The sequence below is a fragment of the Gouania willdenowi genome, unplaced genomic scaffold, assembly GCF_900634775.1.
Source record: "Gouania willdenowi unplaced genomic scaffold, fGouWil2.1 scaffold_119_arrow_ctg1, whole genome shotgun sequence".
NCBI lineage: Eukaryota > Metazoa > Chordata > Actinopteri > Blenniiformes > Gobiesocidae > Gouania > Gouania willdenowi.
The window spans coordinates 1,046,948-1,064,650 of record NW_021144867.1 but is presented as its reverse complement, the minus strand read 5'-3'; the positions used below and the strand labels follow the sequence as shown (position 1 = coordinate 1,064,650).

General features: G+C 37.6%; 2 protein-coding genes across 2 annotated transcripts; one reads left to right on the top strand and one right to left on the bottom strand.

Annotated features, from left to right (window-relative positions):
• Window positions 1-986: 986 nt before the first annotated feature.
• On the bottom strand, window positions 987-10,091 carry LOC114458439 (peroxisomal biogenesis factor 19-like). Its single transcript, XM_028440806.1, has 8 exons — window positions 9,970-10,091; window positions 7,750-7,847; window positions 5,824-5,986; window positions 4,981-5,066; window positions 4,725-4,898; window positions 4,475-4,645; window positions 3,642-3,686; window positions 987-2,134 (listed from the first exon to the last, which is right to left on the bottom strand). The coding sequence occupies exons 1-8, from the start codon at window positions 10,031-10,033 to the stop codon at window positions 2,051-2,053; spliced, it is 885 nt and encodes a 294-aa protein (XP_028296607.1). The 5' UTR covers window positions 10,034-10,091; the 3' UTR covers window positions 987-2,050.
• Window positions 10,092-11,704: 1,613 nt separating this feature from the next.
• LOC114458448 (myeloid-associated differentiation marker homolog) lies at window positions 11,705-17,477 on the top strand. The gene is made up of 2 exons (XM_028440816.1): window positions 11,705-11,880; window positions 16,351-17,477. The coding sequence occupies exon 2, from the start codon at window positions 16,454-16,456 to the stop codon at window positions 17,333-17,335; it is 882 nt and encodes a 293-aa protein (XP_028296617.1). The 5' UTR covers window positions 11,705-11,880; window positions 16,351-16,453; the 3' UTR covers window positions 17,336-17,477.
• Window positions 17,478-17,703: the final 226 nt, after the last annotated feature.

Genomic DNA, 17,703 nt, shown 5'->3' with positions numbered 1-17,703 from the left:
GCTGAGATAGAAGCTAAAAGAATGATTATGGCAACCCAATTGTGATATTAGATTTTTTTTTTTTTTTAAATAATAAAATGTAGCTTTTTTTAAAGTTTACATACACGACGGGTTCCGGCCTGTATACTCAACATGTACGTGAAAAGAAAATGGGCTTTTTAATAGACTTGGACATTAATCTTATTTATTGGAAATGAATGACTTGGGTCTAAACTATAGTGCATACATATAAGTGGAATCACCACAATCATATACTTGCATGTTATAGTGCAGACATTGGCAACTTGTGGCACGCAGGCCATATGAGGCCTTCGGTCTAATTCTATGCAGCCCCCAAAACAAACAAAATCTAAATTTTTTAAAAACACAAAACTGTAGAAAAACACTGGACATTTCAACAGAAACACTGTACACGAAATGAAAGAAAAACACAAAACATTGAGAGGAACACACAAAGACAAAAATAAATGAAATAAAACTGAAAACAATGCCTTCTATAACGGACACATAGGCATCCGTGTGTGTTTGTTGTTTGTGTTTATTTATATTTTTTGTACAATGTATTTATTTGATTCATTGTTATTTTGACTCAGTTGATGTTTTGAAGGGATTGGGAATGTGACTGTGTATTTGATCATAAACAAAAGTGACTGCAAGTATGATACTGTACCAGTTGTAATGGAATTAATTTGCAAAAACAAATTAAAAAAAAAAAAAAACAATATAAGGAATGAAAAACAGACAAAATATCCAAAAACATGACAGAAAAACACAAAAAAAACACGAATACAAACACACAGACCCTTCATTCATTCCTGTTATCGCTCAGATTGGTCGTTATTCTAAATGCTGACATGAATGTTTATAACGTGGTCCTCAGACCACATACAATCACATCTTTGTAGCCTCCACTGTAAATAAAAGTTGCTCATCGCTGTTATTATAGTGTAATATACATTAACGTAGATTGAGACACAGTGGCATGATAATTTGCAATAAAATGATTTGTTTAATACATTAACAACAAAAAGTGACAAGTCATGGATGGTACTTCTTTCAATGGTTTTGAGGACATTGGCCTCACACCTCACTTAAAACATCTGCATCAAAATTACAAAAAACAATAAACAAAAAAACAGTTGTGAAACCCTCACTGCAGCCTCTTCTCTGATTGATCCTTTTCAAACTACACCTCCATTATTAAGGTAGACTTTAGTCGACAGCTGCTTCCACATCAGCACACAAACCCCTTGTGGCAGATGTGGCAAAACTATCTCTTAATTTTTGGGAGAAATTGGGATAAAATTCTAATTGAAACAAGTTTGCGCCAATAGGCTGTAAACGTTGTAAAACATTTACAAGCGCAAACTGCAACAAAGCTATTAAAGCTCAGGGAAAACACACGGTAACTCTACACTATAATCACCACAGAACCACAGGAAAGGCATCCAGGATATGATTTCAATCACTTGTGATCGATATGGGAGAACAACACCAGTTTTATTAGATTAGGTAAAGTACTAGAGGCGGGTAGAACCTCATGACACATTTCTCTTTGTTATTCCCAACTGTTTTTTAAAACAAATGATTTAACGAACACTGGTTTCTCATTATTCACAAGTTAATATTTTAGCATATTTATCATGTTTGTTTGATTTAGTTTAAGTCTAAACCTCAGCATTTATTACTTTTCTTTTTAAATTTAGTCAAAAACTAAAATGAAATTGCAACGTGCTACTCTGCAAAATGTGATTCTATATGAAATACAGTGTGACAACTGATGAACCAAAGCATGGATGTTCTTTGTTGTGTGAGCAGTGATTTAAATAAGTGGAGAGAGAGAGAGTGGAGGTCCTTCTTCTTCTCCTTTTTCTTCTTCTGCCAACAATGTTTGCTGTTGTCGTCCACTTCCTTCCAGAGGGAGAACATGTCCAAGGGTTTTTGGTCACGCTCGTGGCTGACCCGTCACCATCTCCCTGATGTTTCTGCCACACAGACTGATTCTCTGGGCTCGGATGGTTTCTGATTGGACCAGATCAGCTGTACTGTGTCACATGATGGAGCACTGCTCTGCTGAACCGGCCCCCCCCAGGCCTCCTGGGAGAGGGAGGGAGTCTGTGTTTAGGAGAGGAGGCTGTGGAGTAGAAACAGTAAATTACAAGCTGAGAAGATCATTCCAGAAGGTTCATTCTGTCTTCTTGTTAAAATTAATATATGATGTCATTTATTCAGACAACTTTTTTTTCTTTCAGGAAATTTACTTTGATCTTCTGACATGTTTCAACTGTCAACTGTCAGTCTTCCGCAGAGGCATCTGCTGATCGCTTTAAGACCAGGAAGCAGAGATTTAACACCAACAGGAATAAGGGAACATTTTTACTCTCCCACACCTGGGACTCTCTTCTCCAGAGGCCAATGGGCGACAGGGGGCGTGGCCAGAATTACAACTTGGCCACGCCCAGAAAGAACTAATAAGGACACATCAATAGCAATCAGCAGACGCGTCTGAGGTGGACTGGCAGTTGACGGTTGAAACATGTCAGGAGATCAAACTAAATTTCCTGAAAAAAAGTTGTCTGAACAAATGAAACATATTAAGGCAGGTTTTTCAACCATCGGGTCGGGACTCCATGTGAGGTCGCCTGGAACTAAAATGGGGTCACCTGAAAATTCTTCTAATAGGTAAAAAAAAAATGGATACAAGTTCTATTTTTAACATTTTTGGAATTATTAATATTTTTCAAATACACATCACGCACAATAAATATTAAATAACTATCATATACTTAAACTTTCTCAAATATGAATCTAGTTCATATAAAATGCAGAATAAAAATATCTGAGGTGACGCACTTGTCACTTTGTGCACTAATCCTGGCTACTCTGTATTTGTAACACACTATAACAAACATTATAAAAAAAATAATGTCTCTAAAAAGGTCAGAACCTCTGTGTGGAGCTCAGAAGATAATTTACACAAAACGCTGTTCATCCTAAAGATAATTCTGTTTCTTTTCTTCAAAGCTAAAGCCTAAAATACTACTGGTAATCTGATGTTATTACCTCCATTAAGCAGGTAGTATTTTCACTGGCATTTGTTTCTTTGTTTGCAGAATTACATCAGAAGTACTTCATGGATTTTGACAAAATATTTAACCAATAATATACCTCATGCCATGGAAAATTCCATCTAATTTCTGGTGGGGATCTGGATCAATAAACTGATTCTGGATCAGTTTCAAAAATGGAAAAAATGCCTCTCTCTCATCAAACGAAATTTGAAAAATTCCTCTATCAATTTGACTAATCTGTATGAATTTTGACTCAGTTATGTCAGGTTGGTTACTAAATTATCCTACCGAGTTTCATCTGGATTGGATCTGGATTTCACATATCATGATTATTTTTCCCAAAAAATACATTTGGACCTGCTACATTGTTATTAATGGAGATGTAAATGTCTTCCAAGCCTTTAAAGTGTGAATGATGATGGTAAAATGATCAGGATTATTGATCCAGATAACTGACCACACCAAAGCAAAGAGGAAATTTGGCGCTTGGTGGAGGTCTGTGTTCTTGTTGGTCGTTTCTATATTTATCACACAAAAATATAAAAGAAAAAAAACAAAATGAGTACTTACTGCATCTCCTGCTAGTTCCTTGGGTGGCTCACCCAGTTCTTGAAGCTGTCGGTAGAAACCAACATTATAAGTACGGTAATATGTTTTACTAACGGCTCTATATCAGTCGTGTCACACTCAAGCCTGCGGACCTTTCCTTCAGAGCAGGGGAAGATTTAGTTTGTATTTTCATACATTTTGTTTAAAATAAATAAATAATCACAACAAAAATCATAAATTTAAGTTCCAGATATCTCAGTCCCTTCAAATTCACTCTCACACACACACTCTCTCTCTCTCTCTCTAAATTACACCATCAATCCATTTTCCAACTCACTTGCTCTTTTTCATGGTTGCAGGGCCCTCAAACTTCATAATTAATTTTTTTGTTCACAAGTTTGAGAACTTCTGAAGTACGAGATCCTGGAGTTCCTAATATTAGTGTCTAATTAATGATACCTATGACATTCAGAGACATTTTTGTTAAAAGCAAAAATCTAAATTTAAGTACAAAAGCAATGAAAATCTGTATTTTTCCTCCATGGCCCACTTGAGATTAAACTCGGTTGTACTGTATGTGACCCTGAAAGTAAAATGAGTTTGACACTACTGGTCTTTATGGTCAGTATTCCAGTGGAAATGAATTTAATACTAGAATAATATTAGAATCAACCTTTATAAGTTACATAAAGTGAATATATTCAAATATATCATAACATTTACATATATTTACACTCAGAAAGTGCAAATGTACCTAAATGGTAAAAACCAAACTGTGACTCAAATTTTAAATTCTTTCCTGCAGCATTCACCAAGAAAAAGCTTTGTTGCTGTGAGTCTTTGTCCTGCGTTACCTTCTGCATCAGGTCCATGATGCTCTCAAACGTTCCGTCTTTATCTGCTGCTCCCTGCTCCTCCTTCTCAAACTGACTGCAGATCTCACCCATAACTTTGGCCTGGTTTTCGTAGCGTTGGTAGTCGTCGGGGCTGAGCGTTGCTTTGTTAGCTTCTAGCCACTCTGGGTACTGAAATGGTGAGTGGGTGTAGTTATAAACCCTGAACTAAAGGACTCTATTAAATTGTAGAACTAAATCAAAGGCTGACCTTGGTGGTGATCTCTTTGAGGGAGGGGTAAAGCACTTCCTTTGAGAGCAGATTTTGCATGATGGACTGCATGATGGGCAGAATGTTTCCATCATCACTGCCTGCATTGCCGCCGTCGTCCAAACCCAGGCCTTCCAGGGTTTTGACAAGATCTTCTCCGGCTAGTCCTGTAGACTGGAACAAACACATGAAAATACGCCAATCTAGATAAATGATCCCTACATCTCTCCGTCACCTGACTCCTGCACACACTCACCTGCAGGTTGTCTGCGTTCTTAGCCAGACCACTAAGAGTGTCTTTTAGACAGGATGTAAATTCCTGTTGTGAGGCAGCGTCAGTGCCTAGTCAAACCACACAGATTAGAGCGTAAAAAGGGAAAACACGGTATAAAGCAGGGTTGGGGTCAGTTATAAATGTAATCGCGTAATTGATCATCAATTACAGGTATGATTTAATTGTAATTGTCATTGAAAATATATGTTTCTGTTTTAATCGTACTTGAATTGTAATAGTTCAAATAATTGACGTTGAAATTGTAATTATTTAAAAATTGTCAATTATAGTTTAAATGCAAACCTATGGATTATTATTATTAAAATAAACTTTTCCCACTTTCTGTCTATTTTGCTCAGGATCATTTTATCATTTAAATAAATTTGATATCTATGGGTATAGTGACAGAAAAAAGACTCGGACGTCCACACCAAAAATATTAATACCAATATTTTCATTGATTAGGAAGCCTAAGTAACAAGGTAACCAAGAGATGAAAAACAAATTAAATGATTGATAATATATTTTTGTGTATTTTACAGCTGATTTAAGACATGGGTCAAAACTGACCCATTATCATAAGAGATGCTAACGGAAAGCGAACACAAGAGGAGGTGAAGTTTTATGGAATCTTTATTTCCATTTCAGTAACGTAATTGTAATTGACTTAAAGGAAGAATAAATAATTGTGATTGGAAATGTCGCTCACCGTAATCATAATTAAGATCTAATTGAACATGGATAACTGAAGACGTAATTGTAATTGAAAAATGTAATTGACCCAACCCTGGAGTAAAGCACACGTTTAAAAACTAGAAGTCTTACCGACTTTTCCTGCAGCTTCTGACAGTTTCTGAAAGTGCTGCAGTAACTCTGGCTCTTCCTGGGCCAGCTCGCTCATGGCCTTCTCTAACTCCTCCTTGGCCTGGGTGGCCATGTCCCCCTCAAACAGGGTCTCAAAGAGCTTGCAGTCCTCGAGGAGTGGGGGCTGCACACAGGATAACAAACATGTTAGTGTAAACCACATGTTTAACTCAAGGCCTGGGGGCCAAATCTGGCCCTTTAGATCAGTGGTTTGCAAACTTTTCAGCTCACAACCCCCAAAATAAAGGTTCCAGAGAGCGGGGACCCCCACTACAGCTGAAGGTAGTTGAACAAAGACAGGAACATTGAAGAACAGTCATATGGAGACAGGGTCATCTATAAGGAGGAATAAAAAGGAGAGATTTTTGGGGCCCATCCATAAAGTCAACAAAATGATGGTCTGAATCTGTGATAACCACATTTATTTATTTATCTGAATAATACCCACTGTTATGCAATAAGTTTATTATTATTTGCTCCATAGTATAGTCATCTTAAAGATGTAAATCCTTGTTTTAATCAGAAATAAACTAGGCTGAAAGTGACCAAAAATGGTGGAAAAGGTGTTGAAATGGGATTTTAACAGTTTCAAATTAGAGTGGACACAAATGGAGAGAAAAAGTGGTAAAAAGGGTTCAAAGTGTCAATATTGGAACAATTAGTTTCAACTGGCAAATAATGGCCATGACAAATTGTGAATGTGGTTAAATTGGTAAAAAAAAAAGAAGCACGAAATATGGTGAAAAGAGGTTAAAAGTGACATTAATGGGTCAATATATGTGACATTAGGTGGAAAGGGTTTATAAGTGCTGAATATGTATTGAAAATGAAAAAATAATGTGCATCTAAGGCATTGAAATTTGATGGAGAAGTGGCAAAAATGGGTTAAAAAATAAAAAAGTTTGATGAAGTACCAAAAAAAAAGGGTAAAAATAAGCAAAAATGGGCTCAAATTGTTAATATATATATATATATATATATATATATATATATATATATATATATATATTCTTAGTTTCTTGAAGGCATCTGGCGACCCCTCCCAGTGTCTCATGAACCTAAATGGGGTCCTGACCCCAAGGTTGAAAACGCCTGCAATGCGGCCCGTAGGAGATGGTAAAAATGTCAGAGAAAACATTCATCGTTGTGCAAATTAACAACTAACTCAGTCATATATATCTTAACAATATATAAAGGCCTTAAAGTTTTCTTATGCTTATATCACATGATGACAGTCAATTTTCTCAAACTGTTAAAATAACTAAATTCTTCACATTATTCCACTAATCTTCCCCAAATTAGATTTAAAAATTGGTCACAAAATCAAGGAATTTTAAGGTAAAGATCCTGCAGGGACTGTAATCTATCACCTAATGCTTGAATATTGTCTGTGTCTTACATTCTTTACAAAGTTTACATATTACATACACATGGAAATGCACATTAATGTTTAAACTTGAGATCAAACTGGTCCGTATTTGCCCTGAACTTGATTTGGTTTTAGAAACACATTCAACAAGTTGGGAATATTCACAATAGTAGAAACTCATGTAACTCATGTGAAACTGATTCAATTCCATTAGACTTTACAGAAGATAATTAACTCTAATCTGAGAACTACACTAGCAGAGTTGGGGTTCAAATGTCAGGAGGAACTTGGTTGAGGAACACATTTACTATAAATAGAGAGAAGTAAAAACCCTTAACCACACAATGAACATCCTGCATTTTCTATTACAGGAGCCACTCCAAGTATACTCAGGATACAAGGCAGGGCACATCCTGGACAAGAGGTCACTGTATTTATTCAGTTTGGACACTCCAATGAAGCTAACAAATATGATTTGGACTGTAAATGAAAACTATTGTGGACATAAAAAAAGTGACCTTTGCAGCTCCACTCATCTTGTCTGAGGACGAAGCAGCTGCAGCTGCAGGTCCAGGGGCCGGAGGGGCTGCTGTCTTGTCAAAGTCATCCAGTGCACCTAGAAAAAAAACAAAAAACAAGCAAAAAGATATTAGGGCTGTTGCAATATCTGTTAAATGTCTGGCTGTTGTAGAGGACAATAACATTCTATATAAACCAAGTCACATTTTTTGTCATGGTGTTAGTTTTGTGAATATTTTGTGATTTTTTTTTTTGTGTTGAATCTGTTGTAAACCTCTTAAAGGTCCTACATCATGCTATATTAAGACCTTCCTTAATCAATTACAGCTACATATGGGTAATATTTTACATTTTGCAAAATAAAACACAAATTTATTAAGAAATATGACTTATTTTCTTTCAACCCGGAAATTGAGACGCACGGTTTCTGTTGTCGTGTGAGTGCCTCCCATTTCATGACGTAGCCCTAAAGCACCGGCAGCATGGGCAACAGGCACACCCACCAAACTTTGTAAACAGTTCTAGAGAATGTATTTCAAATATAAAGACAAAGAAGTGAGTATGGATAACATTTAGCTAGAGGTTTATGTGATTTACGGCTGTGGCCTCTCCATCAGTGGGTTTTAATGTGGGAATCACTCCGGTTTGAAGGTGTAATTTACTGGACAATCCACTTTGGAACTGGCCAAGGTTCACCAAGCAGTGTTCTGTAAAGTGACAATCACAGACTAATGGATGCTGCCTGGATGGTGTGTCGCATGCTCCCAGAGATAAATTCCAACCACTTCTGGTGAGTAGATTCTTCTTTAGGAAGTTTGTACACATTCCGAAGACTTTCGCAGACGGACGCGCATTTTTGGTTACCAGACATTATTGTTTGGTACAAAAACAAAGTCTGTTTCTTTTCCCTGTGCAGACTAGAGAAGAAAGGACAATGACCATCCAAACAGATGTTCTTCAACCGCTCGCATGCCTGTAGCACCAGAGAGAATGAGCGTGTATGTTCACTGTGGAGGCGTGGCACCAGCAGCAGACACTTCCTGGAAGGGACTGTTCAGAACTCTAGTGACGTAACTAGAATTTGAACCGCTCGTTTTTTAGAAGAGGGCGGAGAAGCTGCTCAGAGAGCAGGATTATTGAGGATTTCTCAGAGATGCAGGAAAGAATCCCAATAATACTTTGGGGGTGTTTTTGATAAGGAATAAACATTGTTACAAGGTTAAAAACTCATAAAAGTTGATTTGCATGATATAGGACCTTTAATAATTTACTCACAGGTTTATTAGGATTAAAAGTGCAGTTAAGCTCTATATGAATTAACCGAGGCTGTATAACGCAGGAAAGTAGTAAAAATAAATATTTAGTGCTTTATTTCTAATAAACCAAAGCTGGTAATAATCACACAAGCATATCTTATAGTTAAAGTGTCTCTTTACATGTAGAAAAATATAATAAAGTACATTTTTAACAGTCTTGTCAAATTAATTCACCGGTGCATGAAAAAAAAAAAAAAAAAAAACAAGCAAAAAGATATAATATCTGGTACATTTCTGGTTGTTTTAGAGGGGAAAACCCCTAATAGTGCTCTTAATAATTTACTTATAGGTTTAATGGGAATAAAAATGACTGACTGAGCATTTATAATGCAGGGAAGCAGTGAAAAAAATATATCTAGTGTTTTCTTTCTAGAAAACCAGAGCTGGTAATTATTATTATTTATTTTTTTTAAAGTACATTTTTATATTGAGCATCATGCTCATTACCAGCGTTCTGTAGCATCATATTATCCATAGGCTTCAGCATTAGGGCTAAGGGCAGTGATTCCAACAGGGGACACATTAATACATTGCTGGGAAAACAAGGACACTTTTATCAATGATTTACCGAGTCAAAGTTACACATTTCTCAGCTATTTTTAAAATAAGTAGGTGAGCACTCAACAAATTAGGCCACACATGTGTGATAAACTCTTGAAAGGAATATCGGATTTAGAAATGACACAACACAGAATGGTAAAAACACAAGAAATACTTAACTAATTGGCTCAGGATGCCACAACAGTTAGTTTATGTCAACACAAGGTAAACGGTCCCTGATCTGTGAAACCAAACCTCTGTCACTCTGTCCGACTCCCAGCGAGTAACAAATGTCATTAAAAGCTCAACAAAACACCAAAGTGAACTCAGACACAGCTGTGAAACACTCCTTTAAAAACTCACTGTCCAACAACTCGTCCAACTCGTTATCTTGTCCATTGGACGCCTCTTCTGATCCCGACGCCATAACGATCTTCAGATGGAGTAAAGCAGAGCGGCGCACAGGAGTGACGTCACTGTGCCGCGCCACTCACAAACTGTAGCGCCACTAGGAGGCAGGGACTGAAAAATGACACCTATCGAGCTACTTTCCCCAAGGTACAGTTTGTTTTCAAAATAAAGACTAAAAGTAAAGATAATAAATTAAATAATAATAATAATAATCACTCAATATTTGGCAAGTTTTTACATTCATAGGTGTAGGAAAAACACAAAATTATTTTATATGTGTTTGGGTTTTTTTTTATTAAAAAATACAAAAGTAAAAGTGAAGCATATCTAGTCTAAACATCCTAAATTTATTGTGATCTTGTTCATTTATATTTTTTATCATTCATTTATTGTTTTCCTTTGTCAATATTTTTCGCGATATATAAAACCAGCGTTTATATCAGTCACATTTTTGTCATTGAATTTGTTTTCTGGATATTTTTTAGTTGAATCTGTTATGTTGAAATGACATAGGTCTCTAAATTCAACTTAGGAGTGAGTGTGTAAAAGATTGTGTTAAGGTTTATGCTGTGACAGACTGGAATGGATTTAGATTTTTAAATTCTCTTTAGGGCCGAATTTGATTCTCTGAAGGGCTGGATTTGGCCCCCGGGCCTTAAGTTTGACACATTTCCACATTTGACCAAAAGGATTATGCGTAGTTACACGTGCTGCGGGTTCACAGTCACACTGTTTTTTTTTAGACCCCGACCGGAAACTCATGATAGATGAACTGTTATCCGTGCTGTTGCTAAGCAACGCATACAAATATCCTGAGCAACAGAAGAAATGTACTTGGGCCATGTCGAAATATTTCAATGCGTGGGAGTTTTGTTTTACTATATTTTATCTCTTTAAAAAAAACAAAAAAGAAAAGAAAAAGGGATGGTAATAAATTGTCACAGTCGTTGAAGTTGTAATGCATTGTTTTGTGTGATTAAAAAGTGTGGTCAGTGACTGCTTTTTACTCGTAACGATTAGTTATTGGGGTGTTGGCTGATTATGTGCTGCTGTTAAGTCATTAAAACATAGAATTAATTAGGGGTGAGAACCTCTGAATACCTCACGATACGATACACGGTACAAAGCTCACGATAACAATTATCTCATGATATGACAATACTGCGATTACTGATATATTGGTCAGAAATCAATCTATGACATAACAAGAAGAAAAAAAAGATTAAGTGAAAAAATACAATTTTTATTTTATATCTCTGAAAAGACAATAAATTGGAAAAAGTGTCCTATGAACAGTGACAAGTATCTCCAATAGTGCTTTCTGTAAACAAAAACTAGGGTGTTTCTTACCAGTGACACCATTATAGTGCAATATTCCAGTAAACAATATATTGGTTCATATAACAAATACAATTTCTGTGAAGACCTACCTGCACATTTTAGTGAAAAAGCAGAAAAGGTTTTGAAAAAAAAAAGATTTATTTTTTTTATTTTATTTTTTTTTTTAAATTAAAAAATAAATAAATAATTTTTTTGTTTAAATAAAAAAAAAGAAAAGAAAAAAAAATCGATCCACTGCCAGATGTAATGGAGGGAGAACGTGTGGTTGGTGAGTTCTTCAGTAATAATCTGGGTGTGTTTGTCAGGGTGGAGGAGGAACAGGCGGAGGTGGAGCTGAGGCTGACGGAGAAAGAAGTTGTGCAGACATCTGAAGCCTAATTTGGTTATTTCAGGGCGGGACACAGAGTCTCTGGGCCCCCATAGTAAAAGAAGAACAGTTAGATAGACTGGAAGAGCAAAGCGCGGCTCCTTTCTACTGGATGCTGGACAGAGGACACTAAGCTGTCTGTTATAGAAAAAACGGTAAGAAAAACCTTATAAAGTCAACTATAAAACATCAAGTACTTTAAAAAGTTGTTTAAATATATTAGTTGAGTCATTTTTCATTCATGTTAGTGCAATGTGCTTTCTTACAGTATACGTTTCCATGGTAATAGAAGCTATAAGAAGAAATAACTACTATTATTGTTATTTTTTTAATCTTTGTTTGTTTGCATGTTGTATCCACTACTCCACTCTACTTTTTTATTTTTACCTTTTGCTTTCTTATTACTATATTTCTTTCTTAAGCTTTAAAAAAAAAAGGTACAGGTAAAAAAAACATGTTTACATGTATATTTACCATTTATATTATTTCTAGATAGTCTTTTTGTGTGTATTTTGTTTAAATATGATGGTAATCCTTGGTTGAAACATTGCCAGCAACTGCAAATAAATTCTAATTGATTCTAATGGGGAGGATTCTACAATATAGGTGGTAAGATCATGTTTGCTGGCTGTGAATCTGTTTATTTTTCTGTCAGTCTTTGCTCTGTGTGGCTGTAATGTGCTTATTATGAGAGTTTAGGGTGTGGCAGGCGGCACTCCCCCCTCCAAATGTCAATGAATGAACATCATGCATGAGGCCCACAAACCTATACGGCCATTATCGTAGACCTAATGCACACAAAGGGATTTTTTCTCCCCCTGTGGAACTCCAACAGATAAATATCACCATTACACGTCTTTTGTTTTCTTTTTAATTTAATAAAAACTAGAGACTAATACATTTTTCTTGAAAGAAGTTAAACAAATAAAAAAATATATGTATATGAGTTGAGTGAGATTCTCCATTTATAAGCTTTAGGCACTGCAATAAAAACAGTGTTTGCAAACAGAGCTCCTCCAGTGCATTCACCATGAACCCGCTGTAATTGAATTATGGGTAAAATTGAGTGAATGATGTTGTGTCATCATGACAACCAAACAAGCAGCCCACATGACCTCACGAATAGAAAAAAGAACACTTCCTCACAAATGTAAAAGAAAAAAAAAAGACTTCCTGATTGCTTTGCTGAAATATTAACCCCATTGTCACCTATTTTGTTTGAGGAAGTGTATTGCGCTTCCTTCATTTATTTTCTGATGTGGCATCTTCCAACTCCATTTTCCTCCCTAGACTAGACTCCATAAGCCCCAGAGCAGGAATAGAGGGATTGATTTTTCCATTACGACCCTCCAAATATTTTTATTTTGAGTGGGTTGAGGCATAATTGGTGCCTTCAGTTTAAAGCTGAAGAAGAGGGAGTAAATGGAACTCTGAGAAAGAAGACAACTAAAAGAAAAAGAGAGAGGGAGTAGCCTCCAAACGCGACGAAAAAATGGAGAAAAGAAAGGAGTTGGCAAAAACGACAATGTTAGCAGTTGTTCAGCAGCAGCCAAACTTTCAGCACATCTGGAAAACATCAGTAAGAGTTGGAAAATCTTACAACAAATGAGGGAGAAGGTGGAGTGAAAAGGAGGAGTGGTGAAAGAGAGAGGCCTGCTGCTGTGGTGACTCACACGTTTGCTATTCCACTCCATCACTGTGTTTAAACTATGTGTTCCTGTGGCTGGGTGCAGGGGTTCCCCGAGTTCCTCCCCTTTTTTTTTTATAGCTCCCGCTCTCCTCCCTCCACACTCTGAACAGAGTTATCCTTTAGCACAAAGTCAAAAGACTTGTTTTTTTAATGAATACGTTTGTCTCTTTATCGTCTGTTTTAATATTTTACATCAACGTGACTTTTAGCTTTCCACGTTGTTATTCTTCCACAGGTCTTTAAAAGGGTCGATATAAACAGGCCTTTCCTGCTTGTTTACGACTGTTCGCCTGTGTAAACTTAAGAGGAGTGTAGGGTTTACGCCAAAGACAAATGGTCGAAGAGGAAGAGGCATAACTGCCAGTGTGGTCCGAGTATTTCTGTGATTTCTAAAATATCCCTCATTTCATCACGGCGTACAATATTTCAACTGTATTCGACCTCCTCAACCACAAATTTTGAAACAAACAAGTAGATATACATGTACTGTATGTATTGGGTTTGGAATGGAATAGCATAATTCTTCAGAACTAGCATGTGATTTTGTTTAAAGAGCTCTAGTCTGGAATTCAGCAAAACTTTTTAGCAAAAAAAGAGAGATTTTTAGAATAATTGTGCAGGCCTCATCGATTAACACATCAAAGATTATTTGCATGAAAAAAGATATAAAAGGTCATAAATGCTGCTTGAAAGTTTGTTTTGATCTCCACTGTAAGCACTCGGTTTATTGACATTGTCGAAAAAGTTTCACCGCATTGCATTGTGGGATGTGGAGTCCCGTAGACGTATGCGCAGAAGTGTTTGTGCTTCATTCTTACCAAGATTTCTTGTGTTTGCTCTCCAAAATACTCAATAAATCAAATATTATATGCTCGAAAACAGATGTAAAAGGTTGAAATTACTGCTTGAAAGAAGGGATTGACCGATCTGGATTATTTAGGGCAGATGCCGATACCAATTTTTTCTGATAACAAATGGTATGAGTCTCAATTTTTTTTAAAAAGGAACACTTACTGACATTAACAAAAGTGATGTAGAACGACAATAAGTAAAAAATATTTAACAAATATTAAATAATGCAAATCGGCAAACTCAGCAGCTCGCATCGGTCGATGCCGATACACGTAAAAACCGCAAAAATCGGCCAATAATGTCGGCCGGCCGATGTAACGGCCTATCACTACTTTGATTTCCATCGTAAACACTATCTTATTGAAATTGTCGGAAAAAGTTTTGCGAATTGCATTGTGGGTGGAGTACCAAAGACGGACGCATAGAGGTGTTTTTTCTTCATTCTTACTGAAATTTATTGAAAAAAAACTCTGCCAACAATTTTTGGTGTTTTCACAAACTGAAGGTTGTGGCAAAGGGGCTTACTGCTTACGTAAATATCCCAATGGCGGCGTGAAGTGATATCCCGGGAAAAACCAGGAACAAACTAGGACTAAAATAGAGCCAAGCCAATCACTGTCTTCCTTGTTTGGCTGAAGAACACAAAAATAACAGTAAAATTGAAATAAAGACACTTCTATGCATCCGTCTATGGGATCCACATCCAAAAATGCAATGTGCGAAACTTTTCTGACAATGTCAATAAGAGATTGTTTACAGTGAAGATCAAAACAAAATTTCAAGGGGCAAATTAAATCTGTTTTTCAAGCAAACAACCTTTGATTTATTGGTCCATGAGGCCTACACTATGTCTGTATCTGATAAAACATTTAGGCTTCAGCAGCTTTAATTAATTGGGTAAATCCCTGGTGATCAATCAAACTGCAACAAAAATAGGGAGGAATGCTTGCATGTGTAACTTGTTAGAAACTGGATATGTAACTTTTGGAATTGTTCACTAAAATTGAATAAAGAGAAGTTCAGGGGTGTAACATGTGTAAACAAATCAATTTGTGCTAAAATTCTGGTTAGCAAAGTTAGCATTATACCTAACTCAGTCAATTTCCTGCCAGTCATGGTAATGCAATCTTTTGTTTAGGTTGAAGTTTAGTGAAGAAAGATATGTCCGATACAAATACTGATAGTGCAGCATGTCCCTCTCAAACGTATCTTTCTGGTGTGATGTCAAAGGAATAAAAACAAACGAGCCAAGATATCAGGAGGCCTAGACAAAACAATAGCATACTCTTTTGTTAAACAGCGTTAATGTGCTCGACTCTTTCAGTGTACATCAGCATCCTGTGAGTGGGAGGGGAACAAATGTGTACAGAGTCTGATGACAGACTGAATGCGGGGTCAGTGGAGGTTGTGGCGCCACACCCATCTCAGAGTACATGACCATTGAGGAATGTCAAAAAGAAACACTCTGCACTCAGTTCAGCGTGACTGTAAAGGGAGAAAAGTCTGGAGGTTTAGATGAGAAAGAAACTATGAGAACAAGAAGAAGAAGAAGAAAAAGATTGATGATTGGAGCAGATGGAGATGTGCTGTTGGCCTGACCACAGTGCTGTCATTATTTGGGCTTTTGGAATGGATTGTGTTTCCATGATTGGAGTTGTTGTTGTTTCGAAAAGTGAAAGGACAATTACACCATTGTGCATGGCAGAAATGTTATGTAGAGGGGGGAAGCCGGTGTGGATTGTGTTGCAAACAGAGGTGAAAGTAACGGATTACAGTACACGTTACTGTAATTGAGTTGCTTTTATGGGTACTTGTACTTTTTTGAGTATGTTTCTAAATCAGAAATTTTACTTCTACTTAAGTACGTTTTAAAAGAAGTAAAGTAATTTGTTACATTTCTACACCCAACCATTGTTGAGTAAATAAAAACAGATAAGTATCATGTTCACAGCAGTTTTGTTGTTCTTTATTTCAAGTAACAGTACTTCTACTTGAGTTGGATATGTCAGTACTCTTTACACCTCTGGTTGAAAGCTGGTGCAAACTTTCAATGGTTTAAATAGTTTTTTTTCTTCTTCCACAGTTCACACTCGCTGACAGGCTGATGATCTGAAGCAGTGACTCCCAGAGAAAAGGAAGTCTGACATTTGATAGGAACCGTTCCAGTTTTTCTCATCACCAACATCATGGCTATTGTTCTCCAATCCAGCCCTCTGCTATGGACGCGTCTGGCCGCCCTGATTTTCTCCTGCGTGGCCTTCTCCGTGGCCGTGCACGGCGGAAGACTGTTCCATGGCACTGGAGACTGGTGCATCTTCTGCTGGGCCTTCAGCTTCGCCGGTACTCTCTTTGTCATCCTGGTGGAGTTATTTGGCCTCCAGACCAGAGCTCCCATTTCCTGGAAGAACTTCCCCATCACCTTCGCCTGCTTCGCCGCACTCCTCTGCCTATCCGCATCCATCATCTTCCCCCTCTACTTCCTCAAAGGCTCCGTAGGCCCCAGCGAGATCCGCGACTACCGCATTGTGTCTACCGTCTTCTCATGCCTGGCCACCATCGCTTACATCAGCGAGGTAAGCATCAGTAAAGCACGTCCAGGCGAGGTGGCCGGCTACATGGCTACAGCTCCAGGTCTTCTCAAAGTCGGTGAGACCTTCGTGGCCTGCGTCATCTTCGTCTTCGTCAGCGACCCCGTGGTGTACGATCGCCACGACGCGCTCAAGTACTGCATGTCCGTCTACTGCATCTGCTTCATCCTGTCGGCGGCCATCATCATGCTCTGCATCAGCGAGTGCACGGGCTGCCTCCCGTTCCCGTTCCCCCGTTTCCTGTCAGGTTACGCCCTACTGGCGGTAGTCCTCTATCTGTCCGCAACGATCATCTGGCCAATCTTCAACTTCGACCCGAAGCATGGCGGAAACAAAAACAGGCCGTATAACTGCGGCTCCACCGTAGGGCTGTGCGTGTGGGATAAGCTGATGGCGGTGGCGGTTCTCACCGCCGTCAACTTCATCCTCTACCTAGCCGACCTGATCTACTCCACTCGTCTGGTTTTTGTCAACGCCTGAAGTCGAACAAAAGGCAATCAGCTCGTGGTATGCTTCAAAATAAATCTGAATCCGTCCATTTTTATAAAAGGCTGTAACACTGCTGTCAAATATACTGCTGCAAACAAATGCTATCGTACTCATTGCCATGTTGATCAGGCATCTAGAAAATATGGAGCAGCTTTTGCACCGCGATGGAAAGATGACTGAATGTTCACCTTAGATCACATGTGTCAAACTCAAGGCCCGGGGGCCAAATCCGGCACTTCAGATTATTTGATTCGAGAACGTTAACATGACAGAGAAAATATGCATCACTGTAAATTGCTGAATCATTCAGTTGTAAATTGTTTTTCCAAAATCCTGCAATTTTTCTCAAATTATTCCAA

What these genes read in the sequence shown, in the direction of transcription:
- LOC114458439 (XM_028440806.1), bottom strand. Translation starts at nt 10,033, where the DNA reads ATGGCGTCGGGATCAGAAGAGGCGTCCAATGGACAAGATAACGAGTTG. An exon ending in AGATGAGTGGAGCTGCAAAG is followed by an intron (nt 5,987 to 7,749) that starts GTCACTTTTTTT and finishes TCCTGTGTGCAG; the next exon opens with CCCCCACTCCTCGAGGACTG. An exon ending in TCAAAGAGATCACCACCAAG is followed by an intron (nt 4,646 to 4,724) that starts GTCAGCCTTTGA and finishes TCACCATTTCAG; the next exon opens with TACCCAGAGTGGCTAGAAGC.
- LOC114458448 (XM_028440816.1), top strand. Translation starts at nt 16,454, where the DNA reads ATGGCTATTGTTCTCCAATCCAGCCCTCTGCTATGGACGCGTCTGGCC.